The 21,664-nt window shown below is 32.8% G+C and overlaps 3 protein-coding genes and 1 long non-coding RNA gene across 5 annotated transcripts; 1 reads left to right on the top strand and 3 right to left on the bottom strand.

The window, feature by feature from the left end:
- Window positions 1–1,675: 1,675 nt before the first annotated feature.
- Window positions 1,676–2,251, bottom strand: LOC108810657 (uncharacterized). The gene has a single exon (XM_018582764.2). The coding sequence runs from the start codon at window positions 2,249–2,251 to the stop codon at window positions 1,676–1,678; it is 576 nt and encodes a 191-aa protein (XP_018438266.1).
- A 3,434-nt stretch (window positions 2,252–5,685) lies between these two features.
- LOC108811038 (pectinesterase inhibitor 12-like) lies at window positions 5,686–6,213 on the bottom strand. The gene has a single exon (XM_018583102.1). It carries the CDS (start codon window positions 6,211–6,213, stop codon window positions 5,686–5,688), a length of 528 nt encoding a protein of 175 aa, XP_018438604.1.
- Window positions 6,214–9,091: 2,878 nt separating this feature from the next.
- Window positions 9,092–18,522, bottom strand: LOC108806765 (DNA-directed RNA polymerase III subunit 2). Its single transcript, XM_056989303.1, has 39 exons — window positions 18,350–18,522; window positions 18,069–18,128; window positions 17,858–17,954; window positions 17,668–17,789; window positions 17,451–17,543; window positions 17,256–17,328; window positions 17,076–17,166; window positions 16,947–16,999; window positions 16,600–16,664; window positions 16,358–16,463; window positions 16,164–16,274; window positions 15,986–16,045; window positions 15,596–15,628; window positions 15,421–15,471; window positions 15,246–15,344; window positions 14,870–14,929; window positions 14,689–14,781; window positions 14,226–14,336; window positions 14,013–14,123; window positions 13,801–13,917; window positions 13,520–13,636; window positions 13,359–13,439; window positions 12,914–13,018; window positions 12,741–12,821; window positions 12,510–12,647; window positions 12,380–12,424; window positions 12,168–12,245; window positions 11,957–12,096; window positions 11,773–11,863; window positions 11,441–11,559; window positions 11,210–11,345; window positions 10,993–11,123; window positions 10,654–10,779; window positions 10,524–10,579; window positions 10,240–10,310; window positions 10,061–10,145; window positions 9,826–9,929; window positions 9,622–9,750; window positions 9,092–9,372 (listed from the first exon to the last, which is right to left on the bottom strand). The coding sequence occupies exons 2-39, from the start codon at window positions 18,092–18,094 to the stop codon at window positions 9,322–9,324; spliced, it is 3,456 nt and encodes a 1,151-aa protein (XP_056845283.1). The 5' UTR covers window positions 18,095–18,128; window positions 18,350–18,522; the 3' UTR covers window positions 9,092–9,321.
- Window positions 18,523–19,041: 519 nt separating this feature from the next.
- Window positions 19,042–20,811, top strand: LOC130496032 (uncharacterized). Of its 2 annotated transcripts, none has more exons than XR_008935054.1 (6): window positions 19,042–19,103; window positions 19,211–19,312; window positions 19,455–19,782; window positions 19,868–20,273; window positions 20,353–20,482; window positions 20,601–20,811. It is a non-coding gene; the product is annotated as an uncharacterized LOC130496032 (long non-coding RNA). The 2 variants fall into 2 exon arrangements; XR_008935055.1 differs by having other exon boundaries at window positions 19,211–19,347.
- Window positions 20,812–21,664: the final 853 nt, after the last annotated feature.

Genomic DNA, 21,664 nt, shown 5'->3' with positions numbered 1-21,664 from the left:
CATGAGTAATTGGCAAATTACATTGAAGAATTTTAAATCGTCTGATTTGATTTTGGAAATTATTAAAACCTTAATATAAGACTGATTGTTAACAAAATTCGAACTGCAAATCTATGAATCCATTTATAGAGTTGGATTTAAAGTATTATAATTAGCGCTAATTTCAATCAAGTCGGATCGCTGACTACTGCTAATTAAGCAAATCAACTCAAACCATAATATGAGACTACTGATTGCCTTTCCATAATTGTCTTAATCTAATTGACTACAAAATATTTAAGGTCATAAATTTAAAATCACAGAGTACATTCTCAGCAATAATTAATCTAATTTCCCGTAATAGGGTGTCACGTAATATTGCATCTAAATCTTCCCAGAATTTCTTGAACTTAGGTATAATAAATATTTCAACTTTATATGATTAATATTTATCAAAAATATATTATCATGTACTCCCTCTGTTTTTTAAAGATCCATGTTCTAGGAAAAAAATTGTTTTAAAAAGATACATTTTTTACTTTTTCAATGTATTATTTAATGAAAATCTGTTAACTTCAAGAAAATTAATTGTGTTTATTGGATTTTTATTGGTTAAAGATTATGGAAAATTGTTATTCACAAAAATCAGTGCATTTTTAATGTGATTTCTTAATATATGTGAAAAGTCTAGAATATGTATCTTTAAAAAACAGAGAGAGTATGTTACTGTGAAAAATAATGTTACCAAAACAGTATGAACTAAATCTATTTTATTTATTATGTTATGTAGCATCAATTATCAACGGAAACAAAAGAAAGATATTGTTATTTTGTCGTCGTATATGGATTTCTTGATTAAAAAATTACATGTCCAAAGGGTTTATATTCATATTTGAATATAAGAACATTGATCTTATGATATTTACCATTTTAAGGTTTCATAGGTAGATGCAAGCCACATGAACATACGACCAAATATCTAATCAAAGCACAAATTTTTTTTTCTGAACTTTACATATGACTAATTTATTTGCAAATCCTTGAACTTTGTTGTTCTTGTTATTATAGATTGATTTTACTTTGTTTCATAGCGTTGTAAAAGGATGTTTTGTGTTTGAAAATAACTTGACTTTTTAGTAAGAGTTAGCATTGTAACTTGAAAAATAACTTGATTGGCATTTAGCAAGCTCTGTGGTTTAACGTACAGTAAATTCAAATGTCCTAATAAAATGATATAGAATACAATACACTAAACAAAAGGAATATCAATGGCAGACAAACTAATTAATTTAGTCTTTTGGAGGTATTTTTATCTGAAGGCTAGAGATGCATGAGAGTTTGACACAAAATGATAATATTGTAATAAGTTTACACGTTAAATGTTGTTTTCTCAAATTGCTTCTTGATTAATAATAAGGGGATGATATGAGAAGTTGAAAGATAAAAATCCTTAACACACAAAATAAAACTGATTAATGAGAACTAACTGTATTTATTCTTAACTTTTCTTTTAATAGAACTCACTTAACACCTCACTGCACTCGTCTCCAGGGGCGGACGTAGAACATTATTGAGACAGGGCACATTGTATTTTCTCATGATGTTTAACTTTTGAATTGAGAGCCTTTCACAAAGTCAATGTAAACTAGGGAAGGAAAATAAAAAATAGATCGGGGCACGTGCCCCCCGTAAGTCTCTACGTGCAACCGCCTTTGCTCGTCTCACAATCATCCATAGAAATAATCATGTAAGGAATATGGGTCATTACGTAGAGGACGTCATTCTCTTTTACAAAGGGATTTATTTCGCCTTTTTTGAATCTCTCTCTACAATCGTTTACTTCCTTACTTGCCATCCCCAAATCATCTGAAGACAAATCAAGATCCTTCTCTTTGAGGTAATTCAAACCTGAGGTTAGCCACTCATAGCCATCTTGGTAATGGTTAAGACAAACTTCCAACTTCTTTTTAATAAGCCTACTTTTATATCTCTTCTCTTTTATAAACTTCTCCACAATTCTTTTCATGTTTGTTATGTTCGATATCGCGTTATTCGTACCTACCACGGCCAATTCAGTCTTATTTCTCACTTTCTTGGTCTCTGGATTCTCTTTAAGAGATGTGATGCAAAGCTTAAGGACATCTTCTGAATCCACCACGCTTGGAATGATTGATATACGCTTGCAATTTCTTTGAATCAGAGAATCTGCCTCTTTGGTTGCCGTGAAACCACTGAAGAGAAGAACGAACACAACGAGGTAAGTCGATAACATTGTGTATTTGTTTGAACAGCTATGTGGTATTTGTGATCAATTTTATAAGCAAACAAGTAGTTGAAAACATGAGAGTATTTTAAAAACGGGCATGCTTTTTTTAGATGGCTGATCATGTCATGCGTTGCCACTCCGCTTGCTTCGTTAGCCTTTTTTTCTGGGTCAATTTTTGTTTGTGCGCCTATATATTTCTTCTCTCGAATATGCTATTTCCTTGAGTACACATTATTTGTCAAATCAGGGCCGTATCGAATTATTAATGGACCCTGTTAAAAAATATTAATAATATATTTAAAAATATAATAAACATGTATACCTCTTTTATATATAATTGACTTTTTTTAAAAAATTATCAGCTCTAAATTTAGTACTCTAAATTTAGTACTATGTGTAAAAGTTTAAAGTTTTAGATTATAATTTATATATTTATTTTCAAAATTCTTAATTCCTTTTTTCAACTTAAACTCTGTTTAACCGCTCTACTCGTAGGTGCTATTAGATGGCCATGTGTCAAATATATGGATTTCTCAGTGTCAAATACATTGTGCAATAACTATTTTTTAGGATATTTCTAGAACTGATATGTAATTGGTTCACCAACCAATAAGAATGTGTTTTTTTATATTCAATATATTAAAAAACAAAATATTGTCAAGTTAACTATATTAAAAATCAAATTAAAAATAATAATAGTTGCGAATTTTTTTCTTCTTTAAAATACCATCAACAAAACACTAAACCCAAACCCCAAACCCTTGGTAAATCTTAAACTCTTGGATAAATCTTAAATCCAGTCAGCAAAACACTAAACCCTAAACTCTAGGTTTAGGATTTATCCATGGATTTAGAGTTTACCCAATAGTTTATGGTTTATCCAAAAGTTTAAGATTTAGAATTTTGGGTTTATGCTTTGGTGGCGGTATTATTTAAAAAAAAAAGTTTTTGTTTGCAACTACTATTATTTTTATTTATTTTTATCTTTTAATTTTTAAAATATAATATAACTTGACAATATTTTATTTCTTTTTAAGATAATGAATTAGAATAACGAAATCTTATTGGTTGGTGTCCAATAATTTCTCCTTAGCAAAGGGTTATATCTTATTTTATAAAGCTTGGTTCTTCAAAGTTAGTAATTAACATGATTGTAACACATGTCAATTTTTTCATATAAACAATTATCTATTAGTAATTTTTCTTTTTTGAGAAAAATATAGTAAATAAAAAAATTTACATACAAATAGTAAATTAGTAGCAATTTTCCTATTAAATCCAAAATGAAATTTGTAAAAGCTATATGACAATAATTTTTCTTTTCAAGAAATTATAATTTTTCTTTTTGTGTTAAATAATTTTTTTCATATAAATAATATTTAATAGTAATTTTCCTTTTTGAGAAATTTATTGTAAATAAAATATTTCCATACAAATAGTAAATTAATAGTAATTTTCCTTTTTAAATCCAAAATTAAAATTGTTAACGCTTTATGAAAATAATTTTTCTTTTCAAGAATTTTTAATTTTCCTTTTTTAAAAAATCATGAACAAAGAGAATTATAAAAGAAAGTAGTAATTTAATAATATTTAAAGTTTAATAATATTTAAAACAAATGATAAAATCCTAATAATACAACAAACTGTTTAAATAAATCTAAATATTTTATTTTTTTTAGAATTCTAAACAAAAGAGAATTGTAAAGATAATCTTCTTATTTTCTTATAACACAGCTTATCTTGTATAATCACATATATGCTATGCACTGATGACTAGTGACCCTTTAATCATCAAAATAGCATAATTTTAACATTTCAATAAAATAAAGTCATAATGTTTCTAAAACATAGTTACATAAATTGTAAAACACGTAGTGATTTTACAATTGAAGGCCCTGGAGAAGGAGTCTATCCGTGGGCTTACGACTCCCCAGGATTCAACCATGTTAAAAAAAATAGTTTACAAAAAGAAAATACGTAGTGGTTTTTTTCCTCGTAAGATCATGCAGTATTTTAAACATTTTAACAAATAGTATTTCTAAATGGAAAAATGATTGTTGGCTACATGAAGTATTAGCCATCACATGGCTAACAATGCAAACTAAACTAATGTATACCTAGCTACACGAAATATATGTTATGCATGACAACATCCCTCAACTTAATGATGTTATGTAGTTAACATCACGAGTTTAATTTCATTCATCCCAAAACTGATGTGGATGACAAAGACCGTTTAAATACCACATCTTATCAATTAAAATATAACCAATATAACCGTAATTTATCTAAAATTAGATTTAAAACCATGTTTTAAAAGCCTAAGAATATTTTTAACAAAATTTAATTTACAAAATCAATATGTCTTAATATTTTTTGATTAGTAGTGTTTTACCTTTTTATTTTAGTGAATTTGAAAACTATATAATTATATTATTTTGTTCCTATTAAATTTGAAAGTTACATAAGATTATTTTTTAAATTATTTTAATCTGTTTTATTATTAAAATTTAATATAGTTCTATAATTCGTTTGATTAATTATGTGATATATACTTATCTGATAATTGTTTTTTTTTGTAAAACTTATTTGATGTCTATTTATATATTGACTCTAAATTTTTATTTTAATACAAAATTAATTAAATTAATGAATTATTTTATTTATATTTTCATAAACAAAAATTTCATTCACTTAACCTTAGTAAAACTGTAATATTAGATTTGTATTATTATATTACATTTATTCTTAAAAGTATATTGTTAATAACTATATACACAAGATAATATTTAGTTTAAGTTGACATCAAATAAGTTTTAAGCAAATAAAATGTCAGATTAACGTTAAATAAGTTTTATAATAAAAAACAAATATATAATATTTTATATGACTTTCAAATTTATATAAATATAAGTAATATAATTATATACTTTTGAAATACACTAAAATAAAAGTTCTAAAATATTACTTATCAAATAATATTAAAAATATTTATTTTGTAAATTAAATTTTGTTAAAAAATTCTTACGCTTTTAAAACGCGGTTTAAAATCTAATTTTACATAAATTACGGTCAGATTGATAATATTTTAATTGATGAAACGAGATATTTAAACGGTCTTTGTTACCTACATTAGTTTTTTGATGAATGAAGATAAACTCGTGATGTTAATTACATAATATCATTAAGTTGAGGGATATTGTCATGCATAACATATACTTCGTGTACCTAGGTATACATTAGTTTAATTTACATGGTTAGCCATGTGATGGCTAATACTTCATGTAGCCACCAATCATTTTTTCTTTCTAAATCTCAAATACGTAATTTCATAATAGCAATTTTTTTCCAATAAAATAATGTTCCTTTGCTCTTAAATTTATTATTATGTAAACGAAAATCCATATTACATAATGCAAGAACTAATTATACTAATTTCATCATAGCATATTTGTAAAAGCTAAAGGAATCAAAATCTTCTGATACAAAACATTGTTCTCATTTGTAACCGGAGATATCGCGTGCTTCTCTTTGAAACCATCTTCACAAGTGCCCGGTTCATCCAAAGCAGCACTCAGATGCACATTAGCACTTCTGTAATCACCGGATTTAATGTTCATCAAAGCTTCATTTAACGAATCATTAGCATCGTCATAAAGCTCTACGCAAGTGCGCAACGCGGGTTCAGTACCCGGTGCATACTTTTTGTTCTTGAGAATCGTCTCAACTATTCCCTTCACGTTTGTTGCTTTGGACGCAGCGTTATTAGTTGATGCTAGGACCAATCCTGCTAGACTTGTTGCAGTTTTGCTTTGTGGATCTTGTTCAAGAGATTGGACACAAAAATCATATTTGAGATTAGGGTCTTTCGCTGAAGCTGTTTTGCAAGAGTTACGAATCAGAGTTTGAGCGGTAGCGAAACAGTTTAAGAAGAGAAAGAACATTACAACTGAAACGAAGAACTTCATGTTTTTGTTTTCTTTGTGAGAGATGATCAGGATTGCTGAATATGATGTTTACTTTGTGATTCACCGAGGATGTTATATATATATATATAGTAAATGATATATTCTCTTTTCTTATACAGTAAAACCTCTATTAATTAATAATTTTGTGACTTTGCAACTTAACTAATTTATAAAGATATTAATTTACAAAAATTTCTTTATTTAGAACTATTATTTTAAGATATATTTATTGTAAGATAAAAAAATATTTGATTTTAATGTATAGACATTAATTGTTCTTTTTTGAAATTTGAAATTTGTATTAAGTTTATTATATTATATGCTGTATATAATATATATTGCATAGAATTTAGATATGGTTTTAGATATAGTATTACTAGATTTCAATCAAAAATATATTAAGTGTTAAGAAAATATAAAGATAATTACATTGTGAATATAAAACAAACATTATAATAATATGTTCTCACTTATATAAAATATATACATATAAATTATTAATTTATAATTTTGATCGGATCATATATTTATACAGAATTTTATCAAAAATATTAACTTATTATTTTATCAATTTGTGTCAAATATTAAACCGGCCTAAATTAAAAATCGATAAATTATTGATTTATATAAATTATTAATTTTTCGAGTATTAATTTTTAGATGTTCTACTATATGTCATTGTTTTCTGTTTTTGTGTGTGTTTATGATAAATATAATATTTATGTTTTAAAACGAAGATACTATTCCATATTAAGAACTCGATTTACATTTTTTAAAAAATCATAACATATTCACTTGTAAGGATTGTTTCTCAAATTGTCAGGTTATCTTAACTTGGTCAACATGTAATATTAGCTTTCCATATATACACGTTAGATTTAGTCAACTCGTATTAGTGTTTCATATCATACATAAAATATCAAAAATGAGATATATTCTGCCGTTTTCATCAACATTTTTAAAATATCGAAATGAGATATATTATGCCGTTTTCATTAGCATTTTAATTTTTTTTTAAATACCTTTTAATATTGATTTTCATAGATCATCATTTGTTTATATACAGGTCGGCATACAGAAATCTTGAATCAAACTGTGCATTTACTAAATAATTTAAGTGACATTTGTATTTAAAAAAACCTTAAATCTTACTTATTTATTCATCATCCAAAAATAATTAGTACTGGTAAAAACGATGATATAGTGCTTTTTAAAAGATATCATATAATCAATTAAAAATAAAAATACATAAACTATAGAAATGAAATAAAAATTAAAAAAATTCACAAAAAAACTCTAAATATTTTTAAAAAATTAATAAGTAAAAGAAAAGATTGAAAACTACAAAAATACAGAAAAACAATTTAAAAAAAATTCTCACATATCATTGTTGACAATAACAATTTCTGACATATCACTAATGAAGATGAAGATTTTTGTAAAAATATCACCACACTGACGATGAGAGTAAAATGTTGAAATCTCCAACTCATCGAATTGTAATCGATGATATATCTAAAACTGTGATCGAAGAAATGTCAAAAAGAAAACCCCCAGTCAGTAACAATATATTAAAATTGTCATTGTCCACGGTGTAATATATCAGAAATCAACACTGTCAATGGTGATATGTCAGAAACCATTAAAAGGTACAAGTGAGTTCACTGGTCTTCCACCACCTTCCATTAGAAGGTACAAGTGAGTTCACTGGTCTTCCACCACCTTCAAATGGGTTAACTGAAAACTTGAGTCAGGTTGACTTAAACGAAACTCCTCATATGCAAACCAAGAGATTTCTTACTCGTATTGAAGCTCTAAAGCTTTGGTCTTCTTTTGTTCGTCTTCTCTTGCCTGACTTCATTACACGTTTCACAATGCAGAGACCGGTCGTAGGTACTTTCCATATGGTTCAGAGGTTCTAGATAAGTACATGGAGGAGTACCTTCTGGATGGTCTACAAATTGAGAAGGGATCTCCATAGGAGAGAAGATTGAAGAGAATGAGATATAGAGAGCTTAAAGATGATGTCCAAAAGGCGTATATATAGCCAAGACAAAGAGTCTAAGATTACACTGTCTTGTCTTTCTGCTTCATCCTCACCGTCTTCTTTAAGAGATGGTCTGAAGAACTCAACATGAAACTGTAGTACAGGTTGAATGTGGTTTGATTAGGTTCAGTTTAAATAAAAGAGGGTTTGGTAGTTAGTCTTACAACATTAAAATTACTTACTAACCCAAAACATTCCAACTGCATGCAACCTTTTTGTTTTTAATAGTTTGGTATATACTTTTATACTATACTTTTATACTATACAAGAGATTCAGATACCTGGCTCTCGCTGGAAACAAAACTGATTTATTAGATGCAAGGAAAGTGTCTGCGGAGGTAAACCTATACTCTTCCTCCCCGCTTCTGTCTGATTTGATGGGATTTACCACACACTTTGGGACAGAGAATCGAGTGATGGAATCAGCTTTTGCATTTCCGAATTGTGTTTTTAAGTAGCTCATGATAGTTATATATTATTTTTGTCTCATCTGCAGGAGGCAGAGACGTACGCACAAGAGAAGAGCCTTTTCTTCGTGGAAACCTCGGCCAAGACTGCAACAAATGTCAAAGACATATTCTATGAGATCGGTGGGTCTTTCTTACATTCAAGCAACCAATTCCAAAAGAAATATGTTGCTTTCGGCTAGTTCCTTTCCCCCTTTTCTTGCTCAAACCCAGCAGCTACTGCAGTGAGTTCATCATGTTGTCTTAAGAGAGGGGTTAGTCACTGTAGAAAGAAACACCGAGACTCTTATGTGTTTTCTTCAGATTGTCTTAACGTTGTCGCTTTACTTTGCTTGCATTGACAACAAGAGTGTATAAAAAGATGTGTTTCCAATCGAAAGATACTTGTATTTGAAGCAGTTTGGATTCTCATTTGTAATTAGATATTACAACTTATGAGCGTGTGGTCGCTTCTATATATTAGGAGAACAAAATTGCAGAATATCTAAACTAATATGATCCAACCTCAGAGGTGAACATTAGAATATCAAAAGCCAACGATATTATTACAAAAGTAAAACCTTCTTCGGAGTTTTTGACAACATTCCCTTGAGATTAAGACTCCACGAGTTTCAGACGGGGAACAACATTCATCGACTGGAGTTCCTGTAACCATGTATAAAGCAGAGAGAAAAAGAGTTCAGACAACCGAAACAAGCCAGAAGAAAACTGTAAAGAGAGTATAGCTCTGAGTGAGTGGAGATAGACTCATCAAATACCACACCAGTAAAACTAAAAACACCACAGCTTCTTTACTAATTTCAGTTAGAAATTTCATTTCGTATCCAAAGGTTCAAAATTATCTTATCATTTACGAATGTGGATGACAGGCAAAGAAAAGAACAGTGTTTTTACCTGGAAGAGGAGCTTGCATGCGTAAGGGAGTTTCATAGTAGCAATGCTATCACCATTCTTACATGTTGAACAGACTGCTTTCTTCAGCTTGTAATCGTAATATCCCAATAAACCGCAAGCTCTGCAAACCTGCACTTTAAAAACGTTTGTTAGTGTATCCACAAATATATTTATCTTTCATACAATGCTGGAATAATATACTACCTGAACTTCAAAAGGATCACTAGAAAGCATGAGCCGCTCATAGATCAACATGCTGGCTCCATAAGCAATAAGGCAATCTCGTTCCATCTCTCCCACTCGTAAGCCTGTGACAGCATTAGCGATACAGTTGAGAAAACTACAACTCATGGTTAAATCCAGAGGGAACATACAAAACAGGAAAACTTCAAAGCTAATTATTAAACGGAAAACCACTAATAGTGACATATCAACTTACCTCCATTTTTAGATTTTCCTTCAGTTGGCTGTCTTGTCATCATCACACGGGGTCCACTCCCTCGTGCATGCATTTTGTCCAGGACCTATTCAAAAACATAAGTACAAAAAAGCAGCTATAATGTTATTTTCCCGACAAACCAAACAACTCTATGTTTGAAGAGGTTAGAGGAACCTCACCATATGTTTCAATTTCTGGTAATATATTGGTCCCATAAAGACGTATGTCTGCAATGGCTCACCACTGAGACCTGCGAGACTCTCAACTAGATCGTCAGGTATGATGTACAAAGAAAGAATCATGAACCCTATATGGCTTTGGAGTAAAAAGTTTGGATCTCATTTGTCATTTGTTCAATTTCAGTGAATCTAAACGACTTATTTTATTCAAAGAATATAATAACCGACACTAACATATAATAATTGCACATTCTGAAATGTTGTGAAGAATCATAAAGCAGTACCTGAGTATAACAAGTCCTTCCCACTGTAGGAAAAGCCATGCTTAACAAGGGTCTTGCTGAAATGATGCAACATACGACGACATTAAATGCCAAAACAAAAAGTTTCAACAGACACTAAGAAGAACTGTACCTTATTTCCTCAACCTTGTCAGCGTGACCACTTTCTTCTCCAAAAGCACTACCATAATGATATCTACCTGAAGACACCCCAGCCTTGCTTCCAAGGAGTTCTATCATCTTACCTACTGTCATACGACTGTGACAAGAACAACGTTTTTATAAACGGCGCCAGTTATATAATACAGATCTCAAGTAATCAAAAACTTCAAATGACACTTCACATGTTTGAACTAAAGGGATTTAACATAAACGTTTCAAGTTGGGTACCACTACAGAAAACGAACTTTTCCTAACTGATAGAACCACATTATTTGTTTAATAGTTGGGGCTATGAAGAATATTTTCTAACCTTGGAAACCCATGTGGGTTCATGATCAAATCAGGGCAAATTCCACGCTCAGAAAATGGAAAATCTTCCTGCTGAACGATTGTACCACATACACCTTTCTGCCCATGCCTACTGCTGAACTTGTCTCCAAGCTAGATAAGAGGACACCAAGACTCGATTAAACACTGTAGAACATGACGCCTGGAAAGAAAACAGTACTGAACGTAAAATTTCTCACCTCTGGCCGACGAGTATGCCGGATGTTATATTTTATGCATAAATTGCCGTTCTTGTCAGAACATAGAGCAACTCTACCGACCACTTGCGTTTCCCCTTCAGGACCTTTAAAATACTCTCTGGCCGGACGATATTGACTGAATAAAATTGCACAAAATATTGTCAGCTTGGCTTTAGAGTTATAAGAAACAACCATGATCATCATATAAGTGGGGGAAAGTTAGTGGGATACCTATCCGATTGCTGAGATGTAACGTTATTTCTTGTGTCCACAGGGACTTGCTTATTTATATAGACATCATTCGGTCTAATAATTTCCCCTGGAGAAGCGATTCCATCATCATCCAGTATCTAAAAGGAAAAACAATAGTCACCATGAAAACATATCCAACATGTATTAGCAGATGCAAAGTACGGAATAGGAATGTAATAAGAACATCTTGTAGAGTTTCTGCCAGTAATGTCATAACTTCTATGCAGATTCAAACTTTTGCTAATTAAGTCTCTATTTTGAGAAAGAAAAAAGGAACAATATTAAAAAAGCAAAAAGGAGATATGTACTACCTGCATCTTTTCAGCGTCTGGACCTGTTCGTTGTGGCCTGAGTATTCTGTCTACTGCATCGTTACCATACTTCTGGCAAGTAGCAACAATTCTGTTTCACAAACGTGAGAAGCAATAATAGTTAGTGTAAGAGACGGTATCTAAAGGGAACCGACTTTTGCCTCAAAAGAGAAATCCAACATACGTTTTCATAACAATGCAGCGGCCAAAACCACGATCCAAGGAAGCTTTGTTCATCACTATTGCATCCTCAATGTCGTATCCAGTATTACTCATAACAGCAACTGTTGCATTTTGACCTGCTCCTAGTTTATCGTATCCAACCTGTTAACAAGCATATTTTTTTATTAGTGCCAGATTATTAATCCATTCCTATTAGAGAGAATACACTTTACCAATTCAATGGTCCTTGTTGTCAACAGAGGTCGCTGAGGATACACCAATAGGTAAAGCAATGAGTCCATCCGGTTTAACTATATACACAGATTGTAAAAGTAAAAGTCAATGCCTGAGAGAAAGCAAGATATGGTAGAACAGGGTGCAATGGATTAGACAGAGGCTAGTGATTGCCTCAAAGAAATGATATGGAGAGTATAAGTGGGCTTGCCTGGTTGTAAGCAATATTTCCCATAGCTTGTTTTCCCATAGCACACTGCACGCGATGTAACAGGACTATTAACCCGATGCAAACCACAGAAATTTCTGCTTCTTATGTTAGAATGTCTAGGCACACAAACCTGATACGTATTTCTAGGTGACTGATTATGGTGAGGGTAGGGGATAAGACCAGCAACAACACCTAAGATGGTGAATGGTTCAATCTCAATGTGGGTTGTGTCTTTCATTTCCTTGGGGCCACCTTCGTATAAAGCAATCTAAAAACAAGGAAAGGTAACAGTGATGATTTTCGACTGCATATGGTGCAATAGAATATAATACATCTAGAAAAGACGAAGACTGGCACGAACCAATGCATTGTTTTCCTCATTGACATCAAGATACTCGATCAAACCTTCACGAATAAAGTCATCAAAAGTGCGAACACCATCCTTAAAGGAAACACAAATTAGTCAAACCGATGTCTTTAACTTATACCACTCAGTCAAGTATGCATGAATCTGGGAGAGTTAAACAGATGTACCTGTAATTCCTTCATGTGGTATTGTTTAACTCTTGATACTCCACTATCGACTATAACAAGTGGACGACACACCCGTCCCCCATCAGAAGCAACATAAACACAATGCTGATTAAAAAAAATTCTTCGGAGTCAGTCCCAGTTAACATTTGTGTATTCAAGAGAAAAACTTGGCAGAGATTTAGGGAATAATCCTTTCTCAATCTATGAGTTTGTAGTAATCTAAATGAGTTTGTAGTATTCTAAATGAAATCACTACTCCTCAACTGTATTTCTACTCTGAGAATTACTCAAAGGAGGCTGCTGAAGACTCTACGAATATATTTATGTAGCTTCCTGAGTCTATTTTAATTCAGAAATCTTAATCTTAATTCCAAGCTATAACGTGCATTTGAAATACTTGGATTACCAAAAAAATAAAATAAAAAATGAAAACTGGAGGAACTACCTGCTTTTCGTTTATGAACACACTGACGAACTCCCCAATTTTGCCAGCTCTACGCAGCCTTCTAAGAGAATTGGCGAAGTACTGAAACAATAAAAGCTAGTGAAGAGGTGCAAAGATGTGTAAAATGCTCAGTGCATCCGTGTATTTGTAGAAAAAGGTACCTGTGGCCTTCTATGTTTGCCAATTATTAGCCCATTGAATATGACCAAATATGAGTCTGGAGTATGCAGCTCCTCTGCTGATAGTACTTCCAGATCTGTGACACCCAATTTGTAGCACTGTTTCCGGAAAAATCCATTAAAATATAAGGATTCAGAACCAGATAACTAGCCAAAGATAATGAGAAGGGTATAGTGATTCCGGAGGTATCACTCTCAAGCCATAGCAAAGGCGATTAATGTGACTAAATTGACTCAAAGTTGATAAAATAGCAACCACATACCATAGCTATCAATGGGCCTTCCTCTATATCCGTTGTGACATGAGTCATTAACGCTAAGTTCTTGACAAGACCACAAGCTTCGCCTTCTGGGGTATCACATGGACAGAGCATGCCCCACTTATAGAGCAAATCACAATGCAAAATATCATACTAAATGAGAGTTCAAAGAGAAGCAGTAATTCTCATAGGCTTATAAATACAGCATTCATTACCTGGCTGGGTTGCAAAGATCTAGGCCCACTGACTTTTCTAGACTTTTCGAACTGTGGCGAAATTTTCGTAATGAACCCCATGCTCCCAATAAAAGATAACCTTGTTAAAACCTATATCAAAAGATTTCTTTAAGAACACTGAAGTATGAATGAGGCTAGATACACACACAGATGTGTAAAGAGAGAGTGAGACTGAGAGAGAGTGAGACTGACCTGTGTCATGCCTTTCCTATGCATTCTGAACCTTTTAATATCGAAGTTTCCCGTTGAAAGGGTTCTTTCTAGTCCAAAAGATATATTATGATTCTTCTCCCCAGTAAGACACTACAAGCACATCACCAAAGAAAATTGAAGTTGTACGATCAGTTTGTTTCATTAAAGTAACTATTTCTAAAAATCGATTCCGTCCATGTGTTTTCCTAGGCCAAAAGCTACACAGAACAGTAAATATCCTAACTGTAGCAATTCAAGTAGTAGCGGAATACAGAAGGGAGATGTAAGTTGATAAAGCAATTGCCAATCGACATAATAGCATTAACACTTATAGCTAACAACAACCCAGTATGAGCCTACTCAAAATAGCAATACGTTTTACTTACTTCAGAACTACGAAAGAAGACCGGTTCATAGCTAAAGCAAGAGATGAACTAGCAAGGCGGTATATTTCTACACTTACTTGTGAAAAATCAAAACGGCTTGCCCGGGTAGGTTTTTGAAGGATACCATCTACTTTTTTAATGGCCTCAGTGGTCATTGTTTTGAACAAGTCCTGTAGCACCGTTAAGGAGGAAACCCGAAGGTAAGGACTAGAGTACACACAAGAAAATACTGCTTATGGTGATAAGTTACAGTGATACCTCAAAGAGAAGAGATATTAGTTGCCCAGATAACTCCAACCGCTTGTTGCCAACATAATCCTACATGAAGACACATTTGAGAACATAGATACAAGCAATATGAATTTGTCGGATTAAAATACGACTTGTCTCCAGATCATCCTTAGTTTTTTCTCAGTTTGTAGACTAACAAGTCAGCCATCATTATCACTTAAGTCTAAAATAGTAGTGACATTTTGTAAGCTAATTCAGTATGTTCCTCCCTGTTAGTAACTTGTCAACTTTGGGTAATCTAACATGTCATATAGCAGTAATCCTAAAAGTAAATAAGCAGAACTCAAATATATTCCACATGTACAGAAAAGAACTTCTCCAGACATAAGGGTTACGGTATTACCTTATCATCCATGGCATCTTTGTTTAACATTGCTTCAATCATTCGTCTCAACATCACCCCAACATAGAAACATTTTTGGCGATAATTGTTGTCACGCACCTTAAGGGGATTATAGCAATCAGTAAGCAAATGCTAAAATATCAAGAACCAAAAGAAGTTGAGGTACTTTACTTACAGGTACGTGTGCAAGGAATACAGCTCTGAGAATATATAGAGCTTTGCCATCCTAACAGATCATGTAAATATACAATGTGACATTTTTTACTAAGGAAGAAAGCTTTCATATTCAAATTTTATCCATCTGTCTGAAGTTGAACTAGGAGTTAAATAGCGGAGTAAAGAATAAAAACCTTTTCGGGAGGTCCATACGATGATTTCTTCACCTACAGAAATTAATAAATAAGAGAATATGTCAGTCAATCTTGCCGCAAATTGACAAAAATCAGAAACTACTGTTAAAAGGATAGTCTATTCTTTTCTTCAGTGGGTGTTTATTTCCCTCGTTACATCAAAAATGAAATGGATGCAACTAACTATAACCACAAAAGTCTGTATATATATATATCTTTTCGATAATGATAGAAACGAGCTATGGCCCTTTTAAAACACTAGAAAGAGCTCTTTTAAACAGGGCAGTAAAATATATTCTGTTTTCTAGGTAACTCTTTAAGTGGACAATATGTGAATCATTCAACAGGAAATTTTTTGAACAAATCTCTAAGAGGACTAAAATACAGCACCTTTGCCTCAAGATAGTCCAGTGCTTCTTGTCGTGTAGTCACGCCTTCACTAATACACTCCTGAAATTAAATAAGCCTTTCAAGGGATAAATATTACACTCCACAGATCAAGGCTCAACAGAACCCACAGATTGAACAAAAAGACATGGAAGCAAAAGTATGTGGCCATAATACTTGCCTCCATCGAGGGTAGTAGTGATGAGCTAAAACGGGGATCCCTTCCAACCATTTGTACGATCTCTTGGTCGCTCTCCATTCCCATAGCTTTGAGGACGATTATAATTGGAATCTATGACAAAATACATGCTCAGAAAATAGTCCAATCCTGGAAGATCTACAATTACAGAGAAGGACGTGATGATGTATCTTCACCTTTTTTACAAATTGATGTAGACATAAATATATTTTCTCCTTATCCATCTGAATAACTGTTTTGCTTTTCGTCATCTCAGTGCTGCTTGTGACAGATGCATTTATGCTGGGAACAAGCAGTAACATAGAGAATCAGCAAAGAATGTAACTATAACAAATTATTTGGCTTGACAGTTAGTAATAGTTATGGGGATGCTTGCCATCAATACAACAAGGACTGGATAAATAAAGAGATCACTTACTTCCCCTTTTTATCAGAATCAATAATGATTCTGTTCTTCGAAAGTTGTTCTTGTATCAACAGCACCTGAGATGGATATCAAACACCAACACAATCAATAGAGGGTTCAGGTCATGTAAGAAAAAGAAAGGATTCCATGAAAAAATGGGACGAGTTCATTCACACAGAAAAATGAACGAACCAGAACCGTGCTGGATGGCCTAATAAACACACAATCTAGTATGAACTAAAGATTGATATAAAACACAATAGATATCCAAAAGTCAAAGTGCAGACAAGTAGCTAATAAATAGAATCCATGAGATAGTTGTAAGAAGATTATGTATACAAAGCATGAAGTAATGTTACCTTCTCGGTTCCTTTGATGACAAAATATCCTCCAGGATCAAGTGGGCACTCACCTGGAATTCAAAACGGAAAACAATAAATGTGATGAACAAAAATAAGCAAGGTTTGGAATAAGAGTGAAATACAAACCCAATCTTGCAAGTTCCTCTTCATCTTTTCCATGTAGTACACAGCGGCAACTCCGCAACATAATAGGCATCCTTCCGATAATAAAGTTATCCTGAAACAAAGGTGAAAGGGACATCATTTTCATCCTGAGTCTTTTGTTGATAAGCAGCAGTAATTTGGTATAAATAAATTTATGTTTACCTTTGCACTTTTTGCTATCTGTCCATGGCTTCCATGAACATATTCTATATCGACATATATTGGAGCAGCATATCTGAAATGTAAAACAAGATGTTACAATGCATTTAAAACAGCCAAGAGACAGAAGAAATATATCATATTCCAAAACAGCGAACTATAAAAACATGATGTATGCAAATAAAAAGGGCTCATTACGTCATGTCAGCTAATCGGCACATGTGTGGATTGATTTTCTCCGTCATACTAATGTTTAAAATACAGGGTTCACCAACTCTGACATCCTTAAACCTGCACCAAAAAATAGCTCCCAATCTTTTAGTATAGACATAGAGTAGGACTGAAAGGCAACCATTGATGACAGCCTGTGGAAAATACAAATAAGACTGAAAAATAGAAAGATGAAAGTTTAGACCTTAGGTAAATCAATGGGTCGAGAGTGGATGTAATAAGAGAATTAGCACGAACAATCTTTTTGATCCCGACATTGATGAAGTAATTGAATGAATCCAGGTGTTGCTTCACAAGTCCTCTGACCTAAAACAAAAACACACTTAGGATTGCAGACACACACCAGGTCGTAAAGTTTACTGTCTTGTGTGTACCTTCAAGAACTCAGGAACAAGCTGGAACTTATCAGCTGTAGACTTGATAGGAGCTGAAAGGTTTTGCTTGTGGACGAAGTGACCATCGTTGGTCAAGCTGTTTCGATACAAAGAGTTAAATTGGAACAAATGTATGAATATACAATTTTATAGCACAAAGAAGAAAGCACATTCATATATTTCCAACAAAAATAAACAAAGAAACATATACTCAAGATCTTCGTGATTGAGTGTCATCACTCTTTTAACTTGCAATTCAGCTTCCAATTATCTGAAAGAATCAATGGAGGAAATATAATTAACCACAAATTCTATGAAAAAGGTAACGCAGACACAATAATATGCAAAATCAAGAAATTTAAACAGAAGCTTAGGGTAAGAATAACTAAACTAGAAGAGTAGTTTTTTTTTTTTCACAACTCAAAAAGCTTTCCTCAAAAAAAAACTTGACGAGTAGTCAGAGCAGAGCGCTCAATACTCGATAAGTTTTACCTCAGGACGGAACCTAGAGAAAGAGAAACCGTCGGAGTAGAGACACAAACGGTGAAGACTCTGGTTGCGAGTGAAAGTTGATTAGTGACAGTAACCGTCGAATTATGTAATCGCCGGTGGAGGAAAAGAGAAGATTGTGCGTGCTGGCTACGACTAGGGAAAAGTTTGTTTTTTTTTGCTGTTAACATTTAATCAAACAAGTAATAAAAGGGGAATATGCAGCCTTGTGAGACTGTCCACGTAGGACACAAAAATCCTCCAATCAGAAACGTTTTGTTTTGACACGTCAGATAGGCTTCTACGTATGGGCTTCAATTGATTTTTTTTTTTTTTTGCCTAAATGAACCCCATTCAGAAACCCAAACCTACTAAGGATGAATTGATCGTAGTAACCTCCAACACTTCGTCTTCTCCCATCGAAGATCATACGGACTCAAAAAATTAATACCTTTGTTTCTCTTTGTGGCAGAGGTTAGGATACACCGTTCTGGATTCAGAGACTTCCTTTTGAAGCCGAAGCTTCTCCAAGCTATTGTCGACTCTGGATTTGAACATCCATCCGAAGGCAAGTAACTTTCACTCCGGCCCTTTGTTTCTTCTGAGAATTCATCTTGGTTTACTTTGTTGCCCTTACACCATTTAATGGCTAACTCTATCTTTGGAGAAAATTGAAAGTTTGGATTTTGTTTTGCAGGACTACGGAAGATGATATAATTGTATATCAATCTATGTTATAATTGTTTGGTTGTCAATGGTAAGATATGCTTTATCTTCTTCTTCTTCTTCTCTTTAGCTTATGGGTTTTCAGATCTTCGTCTAAGCCATATATTGAATTAACGTATGCATTGTTCTCATGTACAGGATCTAACTAATTTTAGAAGCATTGATTTAGTTGGATGATGAACTGACGCTAACCAAATCAGAATTACTTGCTAGCAAAAGATCAGTGTAAAGAGATCTCCGGTATGATTATCCAAGCATCATAGCTTTGTGTTTTGGTAACGTGGGGTTTGGTCTCATTTTTAAATCAACCATCGTATACCCAATCCGTTTATACCACATAGCATCATAATCCCTTTTTGTCTGCGCAATTCTTTATGTCTAGGTTTTGGATTTTGGAGGCAAAAGGGGTTGTGCGTGTGTATTGAAGATTGATATCATCTGTAAACCTAAAAGATTAAGATGATACTATCTGAAGAGTTGTTGCTGGTGCAGTTGTCAATCAATGAACGGTATCCAAATTTTCAACAAAGTTAAGGAACAGGTAAAGAAGACAAAGAATGTTCTTACTAAACATAGACTGATAGACACGGTCATGGTCACGAGCATGATCTGGAGAACAACACATCCCCGACGACCACGATCCAGACGAGGAAGATGCTGAAGATTACGACGTTGGCCAAATTGACCAGCAAGCCACGGTGGTGCAACAGGTATGTTAATTCCTTACCTTACTTCACTTTCTCTACCAGTTACGTTTTGGTATTTACGGTTTATTGGATTTGTGTCGAGGAAAAGCTCATCACATTCAGAATCCGATGAAGGAGATTAGGCGGAGATAGTTCCTCCAGTCTCAAAGGCTTTTCCTGACATGGCAACTTCCCACACTAAAGTTTCTGAGCCATTAAAGCAGTGGAACCAGTACGAGGCCGCAATACCTCTCACGGACACGAAGCTCTGCCTCATCCTGCAAGACCCTTAGGTGTGTCGGAACAATAAGAAAAAGAGGTGTTCTACGATGACCACGTATAACACTCCTGTGTCTTTACTCTCTCTGACAGAAGATGTCACTAGAACGTTTGTTCCTGGTGAACAACTTAGAGTCAACATCAAGAGAGACAGAGGAATGTAGAAAGGGACGTTTGCTCAGGTCTTTATGGGATGTCAAATTATCAGTCCAAAATCACTTTTCGCATCAGAAAGAGTAATAGCTTTTCACCCACGTTTTAGCGTTTTAAATTAGAGTTTCAGTTCTCTTGATCCATGTTTTTTTTGTATCGCAGCTGGTGCAGAAGTTGCAGCAGCACAGCTCTTGCGAAGAGGAAAGGAACATGTGATGATGTTCAACTAGGCTCCTGGAAGAGAGAGAAGGAAAACAATAACAGAGGAACGAAGTGAGTTCTTTTTTTATAGGTGAGTGGCTTTTGTTTTCAAGCTAAAATCGTTTTATCTATCTGATAATAATCATGGCAAGCTCAAACTCGGCTCTTACGAGGATACTATGTTTCTGTTTTGCACTTCTGTTGTGCAGATTTCTTCATGATCAATTGTGGGTTTCAAACAAGAAGTCAGTGCCAATACAACAATAATTAAAAGATTGGGTTGCTTCTTTTGGTTTAGTCTTTGAAGATAAAGCCGAATTTCAGAAAACATTTGTATGCAGTTTTGTTGATTTTTAAGTTATTTTGGTTAAATTATGGTTTGGTTATTCGAAGTAATTTATTTGATATGCTGTGGTATGACACTCAAGTAAAATTCTGCTTGAAATATAATATTTTATTAATCTATAAAAATATTTTCAAATAGCTTTTTTTTTGTCAGCAAATATTTTCAAATAGCATAAGAAAAGTTTCCAACAAATAATATTTTATAAAACAAAGAAATATCAGCAGATGCTAAAATAGCCTACAAAACATAATTACTAAAACACTGAAAGCTAAATCAAATTTCATTATAATTTTTAACACTTTTATTAACACTATTTATATAGTACTTTAAAATATAACCTTTTATAATTCTATCATATTACATTTTATTTTCAATTGATTTACTTTGGAGTTTGATTAATTTATTATCGTGAGAAAGTAATTAGTGTAATAATATTATAGTTTGAAAATCTTAGAAAAAGTATTACTTATTATTACTTTAGCTTTTTTCAACTATATCAAAGTGAAATAAAAATCAAAAGAATAAATATTAACTATTACATTTTTTTAGTTTTTAATATAGTTTTGTGTGTTCTTATAAAAAAGAATCTAATTTAATTACTATATGATCTTAGAAACAAATTTAAATTTTCATATGCAATTAAAATTTTTTTAGCATCTTCAATAAAATTAATATATATTTTAATATTACATAATTTTATTGTAAACTCATCCGCCCGTAGGGCGGGCCAACCCCTAGTATTAATAAGTCGAAAAGGGCATACAAACAAATAGATAGTCTCGATATTAATAATAGAGAAATTAGTAAAAATGCACCTAAACCAACCCCTAATATACAATCTACCCTTAATCTCATAAACATTTTTCGTTGGATGATTTTACCCTTCTACCATGCGTCAGCCTACATCTAGTAGCCCTGCAGGCTACT

The sequence above is a fragment of the Raphanus sativus genome, chromosome 6 (genome assembly GCF_000801105.2).
Source record: "Raphanus sativus cultivar WK10039 chromosome 6, ASM80110v3, whole genome shotgun sequence".
NCBI classification, from domain to species: domain Eukaryota; kingdom Viridiplantae; phylum Streptophyta; class Magnoliopsida; order Brassicales; family Brassicaceae; genus Raphanus; species Raphanus sativus.
The sequence above is the reverse complement of the archived record's forward strand: the minus strand, read 5'-3'. Positions and strand labels throughout refer to the sequence as shown.